At 45.6% G+C, this 15,072-nt stretch overlaps 1 protein-coding gene across 3 annotated transcripts; it reads right to left on the reverse strand.

Moving 5' to 3' along the window:
* Positions 1-493: 493 nt before the first annotated feature.
* On the reverse strand, positions 494-14,211 carry wipi1 (WD repeat domain, phosphoinositide interacting 1). Of its 3 annotated transcripts, none has more exons than XM_068724820.1 (13): positions 13,837-14,209; positions 12,225-12,307; positions 8,551-8,717; positions 8,216-8,312; positions 7,942-8,039; positions 7,640-7,732; positions 6,831-6,901; positions 6,507-6,614; positions 6,198-6,362; positions 5,822-5,929; positions 3,428-3,567; positions 2,481-2,581; positions 494-1,260 (listed from the first exon to the last, which is right to left on the reverse strand). In XM_068724820.1, the coding sequence occupies exons 1-13, from the start codon at positions 13,923-13,925 to the stop codon at positions 1,210-1,212; spliced, it is 1,371 nt and encodes a 456-aa protein (XP_068580921.1). In that variant the 5' UTR covers positions 13,926-14,209; the 3' UTR covers positions 494-1,209. The 3 variants fall into 3 exon arrangements, with proteins under 3 accessions (XP_068580921.1, XP_068580920.1, XP_068580922.1); XM_068724819.1 differs by having other exon boundaries at positions 8,551-8,720; XM_068724821.1 differs by lacking the exon at positions 2,481-2,581 and having other exon boundaries at positions 8,551-8,720; positions 13,837-14,211.
* Between the last annotated feature and the right edge of the window lie 861 nt (positions 14,212-15,072).

Genomic DNA, 15,072 nt, shown 5'->3' on the forward strand with positions numbered 1-15,072 from the left:
TTCCTAAACACACTGTGACACATAATATCCAGCACTAGGAATGCTTTAAAACTTAAAATTCCTCACAGTAGCATTGTGAACACATTGTGAACTGACCTTAGAGAGGACAAGACTGACAGTACAGTTGTGTGTCAGTCTTGTCCTCTGAATTGATCTTGGACCTCCTTTCCTCCTGTGAGGAGGCGTCCTCAACAGGAGGGATAGTCCTAACTCTGGAGAGAGGCGGTTAGTACGACCCACAGCTCACGCTCCTCACTGACTGCACATCTCCGTACAGCATGTCCTCTGACCGTGGCTCCTGTAAAGGTGAATGTTTGATTACTGTAGAAGTGACAGCAGAAGGTCGGTGCACCGTGCGTCACTAGAGAGGTCAGGTTATCAAGTAGACCACGGTGTACCGACAGCTGATCGACACCCCCGCCTGTGAATGGACCGCCCTCATAGCACCATGAACATAACCATAAACAAAAAAACAACAATAAAACGAGACACATTCTTTGCTTTGCATAGGTTCTTTCTCACTCCGCTCTGTGTTTATTTCTTTCACTTGTTTTGGTATTGTGCAATTAGCAAAATACTTTTGCTCTTTTAATAGGCACAAACAAACACACAGTACAAACGCACATCTGGAGTGTATCCACGAGGCATACCTAAAAACATCTAACACGTGTCATTACAATACAGAACAAAAATGACAACACAACTATTCATCATGGACGTGAACTAAAATATCATTAATGAAAACATGTTGCTACAACAATGCAACTAACTAAAATAATTGTCAAGTAAAAATGCTATGAAAACGGTGGTTATATTCCTGCTCCAGCATGCAGCTCATACGCTCAGCACTGAAAGACAAAGCCCCTGATGTCTGGACGCCACAGCAGCATCTCCAGGCTGAGAAGCGTCTCTCGGCTCACAGCGGATGTTTTGTAAGAGGACAATAAGCTGGAGGGACGTTTAGAGGTGCTGCTGCTGCTGCTGCTGCTTTGACAAAATCAGAGGTGTGTCTTTCACACAATCACTATGTAACACGAGGACCAAACCTACTTCTTGGTCAACTTGAACGTTAATGCAATTTTCTCTCCAACGGAAAAAATAACTTGGCACCCTGAAAGACTTCTTTTTTTTTTGCGGATCATCCCACAGCGCCTGTCTGTCTGTCTGTCTGTCCATCTGTCCTTCTATGTCCATCTGTCCTTCTACCCCTCACGAGCGCCTGGCCTGGCCACCTCCAGTCCCGTCTCGGCACCAATTAATCTACCAAAACACATGAACACACCCGTTAGTTTTTACTACAGGATTTGTCAAATGCAGTTAATGCCTAATTTCTGGGTTAAAGGGAAATTCCAGTACAACATGTACAAAACAATCAGGACATTTTTTAGTTGCATGCGTTTACTCTGCTGTCATAGAATCATCCCAAACACGTGAAACCATGAGTTGTATACGTTTTGTTCTCACTGCGGAGGAACAGGAAGGTCGAGGCTGTTTACCTCACTTGGACTCAGATACAAGTGGTTAAATATCGATGTACAATGTGCTCAATTCAAATAATAAAAGTACATTTGGAATACTTTACTTTTCCCGATTTTTAATTTTTTTTGCCAGACTCAAGGAGACAATGGCGAGCATGAAGTTAGCCAGAATGGAGTAAGACCCACGCTGTTTTTTTTCCTTTAATACAAGATGTAATACGACCTGGTAATGGCCAGAGAACTCACTCTGCTCACTAAGTAGCACAGTGTGCTGTAGTGTAGGCGATAAGCTGCATAATCAGGAGCATCACACAAAAGGTCCTGCAGAGGTCAAACGATCAAAAGCTACGTCAGTCTAACTGCTACACAGCGTTCAGACGTGGAGAACACACGATCGCTGCATCATCTGTCTGCTCTCGTCACGGCCTTCTGTCATTCTGGGGACTTTAACGCAGATGTTACTTCTGGCTGTATTCACAGAGAGGTGCCACCTGCTGCACTAAAGGGAGCAGAGTAACTGTATCAGAGAGAACGATACAAAGGCAGAGGGGCGTGTTCAATGAGGAGTCTAAAAGCTGTCACGCTGTTGAAGCTTTAATCATGGTGACAGCAGCCATGCTTCTGCACAGTAATGTCCAGTGGTGCACAAGTACAGAAGGACCACATGTTTGCTTACATGCTGTATGTAAAGCGTTTTACTCTATATTCATGTTTTCATCCATGAAGTTGATTTGAAAGAAAATCTGACAATGTCTAAATTCCTTTAGAGAAGAATCTTTTCAACAACGTAAGTGTTTCCTGCTTCAATAAGGTTTTGGATGTTCTTTGCACATAAGAGATGATAATTAAAGGACCAGTGTGAAGGATTTAGTGGCATCAGGGACAGAGGGACGGTCATCACTTCTGAGCTGTGTCAGTCCGCTGGCTTCAATCAATGCTATAAAGTACACCTGCTGAAGGAGACCTAGCTACAGCTGACAGTTAGCACTTCTGGATGCTCACAGGAGGAAACTCGTTCTCGTCGTCGAGACACACGGGTCCAGCAGCGAACTCGTGTTCTGGAATGACTTCGCCTTTCTTTGCGCCGCCATCTTCAGAGTATCCTGAGTAGAAAGAGGTGAAGGAGGCAGATCCATCATCAGAGCAGCCTGATCTTCACATGACACAGGCAGACGTCATGTTTTCAGCTTAACTTGTGGGAACATTAAATGAGTTCAGATCTGCTCAGTTTCACCAGCATAAAGACCTAAGTAAGCCAAGTAAGCCACAAGCAGCAACTTCTGGGTCCAAGAGCTGCATTCTCTCTAGTGTCCACCAGGGGGCGACTCCTCTGGTTGTATAGAAGTCTAGTCTAAAATGACTCTACTTCTCTCTTGATTTATTCCCTCAGTAAACATTGTAAACATGAGTTTATGGTCTCAATCTCTAGTTTACAGTCTTCTTCAATACAGCATGATGTTCATTTAGTACATTATGGAACATTTAGAGTCAAACACACCATAAAGCAGGGGACGCTTTAGGGGCGGGGCTTCACAGTGATTGACAGGTGTCTGATCTGTGAGTTGTCTGGGTTTTCGCCTTACAACTTTAAACCTTTCACAGTGTGTTTTCACTTCTTGAAAGTTAAATGTAACATTTCGGTTGCCTAAAAATGTCTCATTCAGCGTTTGGTTGTACTTAGCTTCACCCTCTCGTGCCATTTCTAGTGGTGAAAAACCAAGATGGCGGGTCTTAGTTTAGGAACCTGTAGTATAGTACTTAGTAGGAGTGCTAACTCTCACTGCTTCCGTCTTCAAAATATATGTTGTCCACCACAAACATTGCAGTCCTCCTTAGATCAAGCTAGCACAGTCATGGAAAGTTGACAAAAAAGGCGGTACTAAAGGCCCCTGGTTAAACGCTAGGCTAGTTCAGCAGTTACCCTTCCTGTTATGTGTGTGACTACTAACCAGTGAGGGTTGCAGTGACGGGACCAGAGGCTGGTAAGGCAGCGGTCGCAGCGTAGGATGGACAAGCCTGTGCTGGCCCTGTGACCTCTGACCCTTCCGTCTCCATAACTTCACCCTGGTCATCATCAACACCAAACAGCCTGAGCAAGAAGGAAGCAAGAACACAACTTAAACTGGCGCTTTGTTTGTCAAGACTTTGTTTTCTTGAGTGACTTTACCTTCAGACTCACTCTTTAACACTGTGAGGAATGAAGCAAAGTGTTGAGTTCTACAACCCTCCAATATGTGGTGGAGTGAGACCTCTGCTCGCAGGAAGCCGCGGACCTCTCGCTCTTTCGTTGTTGTTTGAGCAACGAAGTCACGCTAAGAAAAATCAGCTGGATCCGGCTTACAACGAAAAAGTATTTATAATTCACAAATGCTAAAAAGACAATTACAAACTGAATTACACTGTCAACAGTAAGGAATCGCGAAACCGAGTTCAAAGACTCCCCCCCCCCCCCCCCCCCCCCCACCGGCCTACAAACGCCAGTTTACAGTAAAGAGGATCGCCAAGAACTGAACAACATCTCTCCGAACAATGTTTTTATACCCAAAAGTCAGTAGTTTACTTTCAAAAGTCCATTATCAGCTTTGTGATTGGCTGGAATCTGATTGTCTCCTCCTGTCCTCGGACAATGCTCTCCATTGGTCTAAGTGATCCGCATAATGTCTGAATAGTGTCCTCTGGTCCGGCCTGTCCTCCTCCTCATAAAACTGCGTTTACCCGACCCCCATGTTTTCTTAGGGCTGTCTTCATCTACATCTCTGTTTGATCAATACGTCTCCTTCCCCCACTGTTCACACCTCACATTCCTGAAGTCGGCTCACCAAACTCATCTCATTATCATACAGTTGTTTTCGGATCTGAAAAGCCTGTCTCAAAGGTCTCTCTCTTTCCCTCAAAACATTCAGTAACTGTATTTTATAGTTTGATACATAGAATGATTATACTTTTATGATTTAACACTTTTCCAAACAAACATGTTATAACATTATATCCACCACTAGGAGTGATTATTAAACACACTAACATTGCTTTTTAACATTAAATTCTTCACAAATATCACATCACAGTATGCAACTGCAGAGACAAAACACCGGACGCTTTGCTGGTGTCAGTGGCTTCTACAGGATCTGTAGCCAAGTCTGTAGCTTTTGGATTCAGGGACTTTGGATCTGGATAAGGACTCTGATCACAGGCCTCTGTATTTACTCCTGGCATCAGCCTGTTATCTACATTTTGCCAGCAGCTCAACATTACATTTGGTCAGGTGGAGCTGGTGTTTCCCTGGCTGGTGTGTGGAGTGTCTCTGAGCTTTTTGTAGCAGGAAGGGGCAGAGTTGGGGGATCAGGCTTCCTGTCTCCAGAGGTCATTTACACCTGGTTGAGAGTCCACTGACAGAGATGAGAGACAGACCGGCTCCTGATGGGACCTGGCCAATCCAATGGCAATGTATTCTGCAAACATTTCCATGTAGATTAAAACCCCTCATCCAGAGAACAACACACATAACCAGGCCTTCTCTCATCTCCAGCTATGTGCTGAACTGACACGTACGCACCACCTCACACATACACTAGCCAGCATTTGCAGATCATTAGGCAGCTGTTTGGTTAGCCAGAAAGATCTTTATGCAATTAGCTACAATAGCTAATCTAGCGGGCTGATTTTGGTATTCACTTTAAGTCAGATTGAGGAACCAGAGGGTGGGCAAAACACTGCCATGACAACGCCCTCGGTTGGGATGGCGTTATCAGCTATAACTGCCGTATTAGCTCTTCAGTGTGTGTGTGTGTGTGTGTGTGTGCGTGTGTGTGTGTGTGTGTGTGTGTGTGTGTGTGGGGGGGGGGGGGGGGGGGTACAGACTGGGACCACATGCACTAAAAGGCACGGCCAGACCAGTTATGTAGAAAAAGCAGTGAGAAGCTCTGATTTCATTCCCCGCTCAGGCAGACATTACTCCACTATGGTTGTTTGATATTAATGCTCCGGATGTCATATTGATCACCTTAACCATAACTTTACTTTTTTAAGTATTTAAGTATTCATGATTTATTAACAAAGGCTATTGTACCACATCTGGTGTGAGATATGTCTGCCAGCTGTTCATTATTTCTTATTTTACTGGCAGGTATAAAACAAGGCCTACTTCATCCCAATAGTCTGACTGTCCGACTCTATGAAGTGAACATGCTGCTCGTTGGGCAAACAGAGTTTTACATTTGTAGATGTATCTTGAATAAACACGCAGAGTAATGAATTACCGGATGACATCAGAGTGCAGGGCTTCTCCTCCCTCCTGCTGCGTCACATCTATGTCAGCCCTGGCTGTGAATCAACTGGAACCTCACCTGTGTTTGTGGGCTAAGGTGCACTCGCCTCCATCCAGTGGATCCACGTTGTAGATGAACAGCTGGCCGTCAGCTGTGGCCACCAGTAGCCGCGGAAGCTTCTGGATCCTGGAACATTAGATTGAGGACCCGTTTAAGTGTTTGACTCGTAAGCATTCACTAATGTCCAACCCAACAGTGAGAGGACCTTTGTCAGATAGAAATGGTGTGTCGACCCAGAACTTAATCCACAGAGGTGAGGACGAGTCAAAATGTCTTCTCTCAAGGGTTAAAAACAAAACTAGTTGTGCAAAGAAACCACACATGAACACAGAAAGGCTGAATGTAATGTAAAACGGCCCATTCCCTGATTCCCAAAGATCACAGAGAAGCTCACGTGGCTAGGGTGCAGATGTTCCTCTGGCCCGACGTCACCAGGTGGACGGTGGCAAAGGCCCGGTCCTGGCTCATCATGCCGGATACCTGAGCAGGGAGGTAGCTGCTGGCTGCTGAGAACATCTTCCCCACGTAGGCTGTCCAAGTGGCAGACTCGTCTCCTCCACTAAATACAGGTTGTAATGAGTCGTAGCTTGGTTATATTAACATGTTGTGTTTACAGTGTGTGTGTGTGAGAGTGTGTGTGTGTGTGTGTGTGTGTGTGTGTGTGTGTGTGTGTGTGTGTGTGTGTGTGTGTGTGTGTGTGTACCTTGGTCCCAGCTGCTCTAGTTTGAAGATATGCACCGTCTCTGTGTTGCTGGACGCACAGAGGAACTGGCCATCAGGGCTGAAGGATAAGGAGCTTATATTGACATACCTGCAGAGAAACAGACATAGACACTTGAGGATTAATCATGCAGTAAAGTGGATACACATTTTGACCGATAGTAAGCTACTGTCTGAAGTGTGCACGGCTGCAGCACTGAAAAGAATGACTCCATGTGCGTTTGGAATGATGATCTGGTTTGTATCTGTGGCTGTGCTCATTCTTCGGACAGGGTGCAGATCTTATAGGATGGGATTGAACTCTGACCTCTTCATGCCCCGGCGGAACTCAAACAGACGCAGCCCCTCAGGTATGGAGAACACTCGAATAACGGTGCCCTGTAACGACACACAGCCAGTGAGCCGGCATCTGTATGACAGATTCCTAGCAGACGCTTCCTTTCTGTGAGGAACCGACTTCAGCAGCTGCTCTTCCCTTCTGATGATCGTCAGTGTTCCTCCATTTAGAATAATGTAACGAGACGTGATGGGTCATGAGAGGCAAGTGAGGCCAAGTTGTAGAATTTAATATCATTCTGGATGAATGCATGACATGGATCTGTACAAAGAGAGAGTTGTGGTGTTTTGAAGTGTGGCTGTATGAGCTACTTCTCCATAGTCACTGTATTACTACAGTGGATGGAGTTTGGAGAAACAGACAGGAGCAAACCATGTACCGCTGTGGATGTATTTTGGCACATGATCAGGACCAGGACCGCCGTACCTTGCTGTCAGACAGACCTTTCTGACGAGGAACTGAGCTGAAAGCGAAACACGCTCTATTAAAAGTCACCAAACTCTGCTGGTACTCCTGTGTGTTTGTCCAAACTCCATCTGCTGTAGGTAGTACAGTTACAACAGATAAGTACCTCAAGCAAAACCCGTAAGACCTTAAAAAGGACATTGTGTCTACAGCTCTTGTATCTGATAATACAAACGCTTTGAAAGAAACACACAACGCACGGGTGACGTTACTAACAGATCCATTGGCTGAAGATGTAAAGTGTTGTGTGGTCATGCGCCATAATGTGTTCAACTGTCATCAGCTCCATTTACAGCACAGTGAGTCTTTTTTACCCTCTCTGAGGCGCTGGCAAGTTTGGTGGCCGAGGCGTTGAAGGTGAGAGCTGCCAGAGGGCTGTCGTGAGCCGGGATCATGGTCACCGTGTTCTGAAAGGACCGAGAGGACGAGACCGGGGACAGAGAGGAAGAGCGTTACTCTACACTGATGCAATGTGCGTCGTGCCTAACTTCACCTCCACAGAAAAGCTTGCGTAGAATTTCTGCAGAGCTTAACTGACAATGCAATTGTAATAAAATCATGTGACTCCATGTTAAATCAGATTATTTGAGGTGTTCTGTGACGACAGGTTTCCTACCAAATTGTTGGCATCATACACTACGATCTCCCCAATGGTGGCGCTGCCGGGGTACGCCAGGTAGGAGTTGGAATGGTTGATAGAAAGAGCACAGAGACCTGCGAGGCGACAGAACCAAAACTTGTTCAGGGTCAGTCAGGGAAGTCAACCGTCAGTTGGTTATGTTCTATAATATACAGTCCAAACGACCAGGAAGGATGTGTTTTACAGACAGGAGCCTAGGGCTCTTCATGCGTGTGATTACCCAGAACCACTCTTGGTATTAATGTCTGACCTGAGGGGTTGGACGGAGTGCTGAGCAGAGTCTTGAGCAGCTTCATGTCTTTGATGTTGTGGATATAAATGGACTCGTCAAGGCACACCACCAGCCTCTGCAAGACACAACAGACCTCAGGCATTACACTCCGCCGGCATGCAGTCAGGGTTGCTTCTGTCAGCGAAAGCCCACTTGTTACAGGAACCTCATGCACCCCCCTTCTCTTAGGCTTTAGGTAGCCAAAAAAGAAGATTCAGCAACATGTGAAGATCTTGACGGAGAGGTTCAGTGAGTGAATGAATTACGGGGGACGCGGTCATATCTGAGGGGTGGGAGTCGGGGTAACAACTCGCCTGTCTGTTGAGCTTCACAGCCAGGATGTTGTTGGGATAGCTGTAGTTGCAGATCTCCGTCCCCTTCTTGAAGTGGTAGATGTTCATGCGCTGCGGCATGGCGGTGCTCACTACGACTACCAGACTGCTGGAGAACAGACGCTCCACGATGTAGACATCTGGAGTCTCTGCTGGGAGACAACAGGGAGCAGACAGACGGGCAGCGATGGAGACGCTGCTTTAATGTTGACTGAGGGATTCAAGAGGAATACAGCCTTTCTGACGTACCACACTATTTGATTTGATTTGTTCTGCACAGCTCCATGTAATGGTAGGACCTTAGATGTGTGTACATTCATTTATATGTGTTGCTCCATCCTGATCATTTGGTATCTTTGTAAACCTGGAGACCTCCAGTAGAAAAAGTCAAACAGGGTGGGGGTTTGCCTGAACCACATAGATTTCTCAAAATGGAGAAAGCTATGTGAGCAGTAAAGCTGCAGAGGTCTGCTAAGGGTTCCGACACAGATCAGATACCAGTGTTTAGTCAATCAGCTGTACGCCTCACTGAGACTGGGATCATTCTTTATGAGTAAGGACACATCAGGCCTCCCTTAAAACAGACATACATAGACTGAAATGTTATTTATTATTAAAATAATAAATTACACTTGAAGTGTAATCCTTTTTAATGCTGCAAGAATTGGTCACAATTCCAGTACATGGTGTATTTAGTATTCAAACATTTAAACTGAATATATCGGCCCCATTATGACCAATACTCATTGCAGCTGCTTGAGTCAGTATCGGCCCGATATCTGATATCCATCCGTGCATCGCTTACATTGCTTCAAGCCAACTAGTTACTGCAAAGTATCACTGAACGTGTCTGAAGACTGAGGACGTTTATATCTGCTACGAATGGCCACACTCAAAGGAGATGGGTCAGACAGGCTCTGACCCAGAGGCTGACCCAGAGGCTGACCCAGAGGCTCTGACCCAGAGGCTCTGACCCAGAGGCTGACCCAGAGGCTCTGACCCAGTGGCTCTGACCCAGAGGCTGACCCAGAGGCTCTGACCCAGAGGCTCTGACCCAGAGGCTCTGACCCTGAGGCTCTGACCCAGAGGCTCAGGGGACCCTGATAGTAATACATTCATGCTTCATTACAGCTTTAAAAGCGATCATGGAAAACTCTTTCCTTGACCAATAAATCGTCTTGGCAAATGTTGTGAAGCAGTTTTAGCTCATCACAGACACACAGGTATAGGTGTATACGTAACTGGAAACTACATATGTTGTATGTGCTCTTTAAATGATCAAATCTAGATATATACACAGAATACAATATCTAAGTTGTCCTGACACAAAGCCCCTTGAGGCAAATTAGTGATTGGCGATATAAATAAAATGAACAATGTTAAGCTCTCAGAGGATCATACCAGCATGTCAGGCTAACATAAAGCAGAGTGTGCTGTACAGCCTGGACCAGACACTGGATGGTCCAAACACAGAACTCTCTTCTTCTTCTTCAATGCTGCCAAAAGCCATGAGCACGATGTAATTACAGCAAGCGTCCAGCCACTGAAAGCCCTACAAGGACCCAGCCAGCGCTGTGATGCGGAGAGGCAGCAATCACTGCTGTCAACACACATGCTTCATAATGATCATACTTCATGATTATGATGAGATCATACTCTGATTCAGCAGAAAGCTGGTGAAGACGTGTGGTGACAGTAGCTGTGTGTCCATACACACGTTGAGGGAAAAGTTCCAGACTGTAAGAATAATCTCATAAAAGATGTGTGACAAACTGACAACATTACATATGTATTCATATTCCATAAAGACGTTTTTTTCATCTTGTGTTTTGCTGAAGCACAAATTAAGAAAACTGAATTATTTAATTTCTCCTGCAAAGGTTTCCAAACATGTCTGAGTGGATGTAAGAAATGAAGGGAAGCAGCAAAAGGTGTTCCTTTAAACTCCTGTTCTTTTAAACTCCTGTTCTTTTAAACTCCTGTTCTTTTAAACTCCTGTTCCTTTAAACTCCTGTTCCTTTAAACTCCTGTTCTTTTACACTCCTGTTCTTTTACACTCCTGTTCTTTTAAACTCCTGTTCCTTTAAACTCCTGTTCCTTTAAACTCCTGTTCCTTTAAACTCCTGTTCTTTTACACTCCTGTTCTTTTACACTCCTGTTCTTTTACACTCCTGTTCCTTTAAACTCCTGTTCCTTTAAACTCCTGTTCTTTTACACTCCTGTTCTTTTAAACTCCTGTTCCTTTAAACTCCTGTTCTTTTACACTCCTGTTCTTTTACACTCCTGTTCCTTTAAACTCCTGTTCTTTTACACTCCTGTTCCTTTAAACTCCTGTTCCTTTAAACTCCTGTTCTTTTACACTCCTGTTCCTTTAAGCTCCTGTTCCTTTAAACTCACGTTCTTTTACACTCCTGTTCTTTTACACTCCTGTTCTTTTAAACTCCTGTTCTTTTACACTCCTGTTCTTTTACACTCCTGTTCCTTTAAACTCCCGTTCTTTTAAACTCCTGTTCTTTTACACTCCTGTTCCTTTAAACTCCTGTTCTTTTACACTCCTGTTCTTTTACACTCCTGTTCCTTTAAACTCCTGTTCCTTTAAACTCACGTTCTTTTAAACTCACGTTCCTTTAAACTCACGTTCCTTTAAACTCCTGTTCCTTTAAACTCATGTTCTTTTACACTCCTGTTCCTTTAAACTCCTGTTCCTTTAAACTCATGTTCCTTTAAACTCATGTTCCTTTAAACTCATGTTCCTTTAAACTCCTGTTCTTTTAAACTCCTGTTCTTTTACACTCCTGTTCTTTTACACTCCTGTTCCTTTAAACTCCTGTTCTTTTACACTCCTGTTCTTTTACACTCCTGTTCCTTTAAACTCATGTTCCTTTAAACTCATGTTCTTTTACACTCATGTTCTTTTACACTCCTGTTCCTTTAAACTCATGTTCTTTTAAACTCCTGTTCCTTTAAACTCCTGTTCCTTTAAACTCACGTTCTTTTAAACTCACGTTCCTTTAAACTCCTGTTCCTTTAAACTCCCGTTCCTTTAAACTCATGTTCCTTTAAACTCATGTTCCTTTAAACTCATGTTCCTTTAAACTCCCGTTCTTTTAAACTCCCGTTCCTTTAAACTCCCGTTCCTTTAAACTCCCATTCTTTTAAACTCCCGTTCTTTCAAACTCCCGTTCTTTTAAACTCACGTTCCTTTAAACTCACGTTCCTTTAAACTCACGTTCCTTTAAACTCCCGTTCTTTTAAACTCCCGTTCCTTTAAACTCCCGTTCTTTTAAACTCCCGTTCTTTTAAACTCCTGTTCCCTGCCCTTGCCCTGATGTTGACGTGTCATCAACAGCAGACGGGTCGGTCTGGGACGAGCTAATACAACAGCTCAGTTTACACAAACGCAGAACCCTTCTGTCTGTCACGAATGAAGCTAAATGATCGTTGTGGTGTTCACACCGCCATCTTTCAAAGGCTGAACTGACACATTCAAAGATTCTCAATACATCAGTACGGCTTTAAAAGGCTTGTGTTTTATGACAAGCCAATTTTGGTAGAGAGATTAAAAGCATATTTGTAATAACTTTACGCTGAAATGTAACTCTGAACTAACTGTGGAGGAATGTTTGGCCCACACTGATGCAGAGCTCCATACTAACCACTCTCATGGATACAGTCCAGCTTCTCCACCATGGTCAGAGAAAACAGCTTGTAGCCAGTCTTTGTTCCCAAAGCCAGTGACCTGCAACACACACACACACACACACACACACACACACACACACACACACACACACACACACACACACAGTCAGTCATCATTACAACTGGAACACATATAATGCTTTAGTTTCTCTCACTATTTCAATGAAGTTGGTTGAACTGGAAACACAGGGACAGTCCAAGATGAGGTGAATTTGGGTGAATTCACTTCCTGGTCCTCACACTGTCTTACCTGGTTCTCACTAGACAGAGCCTAATGCTCTCCTGTTGTCACAGGACGCATTAAATAATCATCTGATGTCTTGTCAAACAAACTGCCCGTCTTCCCGTCTCTTAACAGCTCGTATGCAGCCTTCTAAGGTTGGGACTCAACCCTGTAGTCCAAACAGACGCGTTGACCTGTGTGAGACGGAGGTTCCTTCTTACACCGGCCCACCTGTGCCTTCATTCCCCACCATGACATCTGAACACCCCCGTCCCGTCTCTGAGCAGGAGAGACACGGCACATTTTACTGCAGAACCGACCACTATGTGACGCCTGCATGTCTTTTCTTTTATCTGCTCCACATCTAGTCAAATAAAGAGTTGATCTATAACCTTGAAGGGAATGAGACAAAGCGTGAATACCAAGTGTGTGTTCCTCTCCTGTCTGAACAGAGGTAGTGTCACGTGGGCTGTCAGCACAGACACAATACATTTACACACAACCCTTTCTTTCTCAACATCCTGCGCTTATCTCTGGATTACTCAGCACTTTGACCAAAGGGCCGACGTGTCAGAGGCTGGCCTGTGTGGACGACCTGAACCATCGGTGAGTTGAGCTCAGGATCATGTGTGTACTATGGTTTGAGAAGGGGGGCTCGAGGCTTGTTGAGGAGGACCGGCAGTTGGCAGTTGCTCACGGCGTGAACCTCTATTCAACGCGCTTGAATTAGACCGACTGTTTGGCAAACACTACCCTTGAGCAAGGCACTGAGAGCACCCCAGTGATCCAGTAGAGCTGCTGTTACAGCCATGCTACCACGGTTTCACTGGGCAGCTGCAGATTTAAGAGCTTGAGCAACCAAAACCTAAATCCAGAAAACTAGAGGAGCTGAGAGAGACCTAACTCGACCCTGAATGAAAACGTTGAGCCTCGACAACCCCAGAGCGTGTTACACGGGCACTGTGAGAATGTGCGTCAGCAGAGGCCCACACGTTGACTCTGATCTATAGCCGTAACGCATCTCCATAGGTTCCTCGCCCCCCCTCCGGGTTTCAGGCTGCCTGTCTGAAGTTTCCGACCCCAGAACAAGAGCACCCTGACCACATCACTATGACATCATCAGGGTCGTTTTCTCAAACTTCTCAGCTGCTGACATGTCAAATTGGTGGAGTTCCTTTAGAAGTGTGAACGTCCGCCGGGTGTTTGTGGAAGCCCGGTGTAAACACACCGTTCTGTTTGTAGTGACTTCATTCTGAAGGAGTGTCTGAACAGTACTTCAGGGAGAGCTGCAGCTGATGAGTCTCTCGTGGACTCACCAGCTTGTGGTCTTCCTGCTCACTTACGTGGAGTCTTGGTTGAAAGAGGCGCAGCCAAACTGCAGCCCCGGTCCGTCCGGCCCGCCAGGCGCGTCGGCACCCTCTGCGGTCTCCATCCCGATTCCCAGCGTCCTCCTTCCCTCCCTCCACCCTGGATTGGAGGCCTGGGATCGGCTGCACCTCTTCGCTCGATCTCGGCGGAAGACGGCTCCAATTTGGAAGAAATGTGGACCGGGCGATGTGAAGGTGAGCGCTCCAGGCAGAGCCGGCGAGTTCCTCCGCTACAAATCAATCGTTTTTCGGTTTCACTGCGGTTGTTTACGGAGGTCGGTTATCCAGACCCTGGAGGAAAAGACGAGGAAAACCGGAGCAACACAAGAACAGCTGACGGCTCCACGTCACGTCTTCGCCTCTTACGATTGGCTGGTAGTGAAACCGTGTTGTTGCTGGCTTCTGTTCTGATTGGTCAGGCGTACAGTAGTGCGTGTGTGTATTGGCTGCTAGCGCGGAGTGGGTTGTGTTTGTGTCCGTCCATTCATGGGCTGTAATCACATCCCAGACGCTCTCTGCTGTTCACACAAACAAGTACGGTTCATTTCGGTAATCATCAAGATACAGAAATGTTTCCATAACCCTAACATGACATGACATGACATGACATGACATAGATATGAGTCTGAGTGTGTCCACGTCAGCTGGGTGAAGTAGCCTCACGTGAGACGTGAGACGTGTAGGTCGTCCTCAAACAAATGTAAGTCAACATTCAGCTGGAGGCGGGGGGGGGGGGTCATGTGATCAAGTGATCAAAATCCCATGACTTATCATTTGTCTGATCATATCAGGCTCGTTCGAGATGAGCCAGGTCTGCGCAGAATCGATCACCGGCGATCGGTGCACAATGCATGCCGGGTAGATTTGTATCCGACTTGATCCCGACTCGCTCTGACGTCATGCACAGGTGGGCAACGGTGACCTCACGAGAGCGAGGCGGCCGCAGTTGCTCTCCACCGACTGCATGACCCAATGCATGATGGGAAACGCCTGGCTGTCGCCGGATCAAAGAGCTGATTGGCTCTTAGATTTGACAACAAACACCAGGTTTTGTAGAAAATCCTGATTTTCTGTTCACTTGTAATATTTAATGCTCGTATATTAGTCTCACGTTCTGCGTCAAAGGTCTAATCTGTGGTTGATACTAATAATGAAGCTTATTTATACGACACAAAGCGAGCGTCACAGTGTTTCACAGACACACATACAAAG

Source organism: Cebidichthys violaceus, unplaced genomic scaffold, assembly GCF_023349555.1.
Source record: "Cebidichthys violaceus isolate CVI_PGR_0920_01 unplaced genomic scaffold, fCebVio1.0.p SCAF_32, whole genome shotgun sequence".
NCBI lineage: Eukaryota > Metazoa > Chordata > Actinopteri > Perciformes > Stichaeidae > Cebidichthys > Cebidichthys violaceus.

What these genes read in the sequence shown, in the direction of transcription:
- wipi1 (XM_068724819.1), bottom strand. Translation starts at nt 13,925, where the DNA reads ATGGAGACCGCAGAGGGTGCCGACGCGCCTGGCGGGCCGGACGGACCG. An exon ending in TGTATGATGCCAACAATTTG is followed by an intron (nt 7,733 to 7,941) that starts GTAGGAAACCTG and finishes CGGTCCTTTCAG; the next exon opens with AACACGGTGACCATGATCCC. An exon ending in TTGCCAGCGCCTCAGAGAGG is followed by an intron (nt 6,902 to 7,639) that starts GTAAAAAAGACT and finishes GTGTCGTTACAG; the next exon opens with GGCACCGTTATTCGAGTGTT.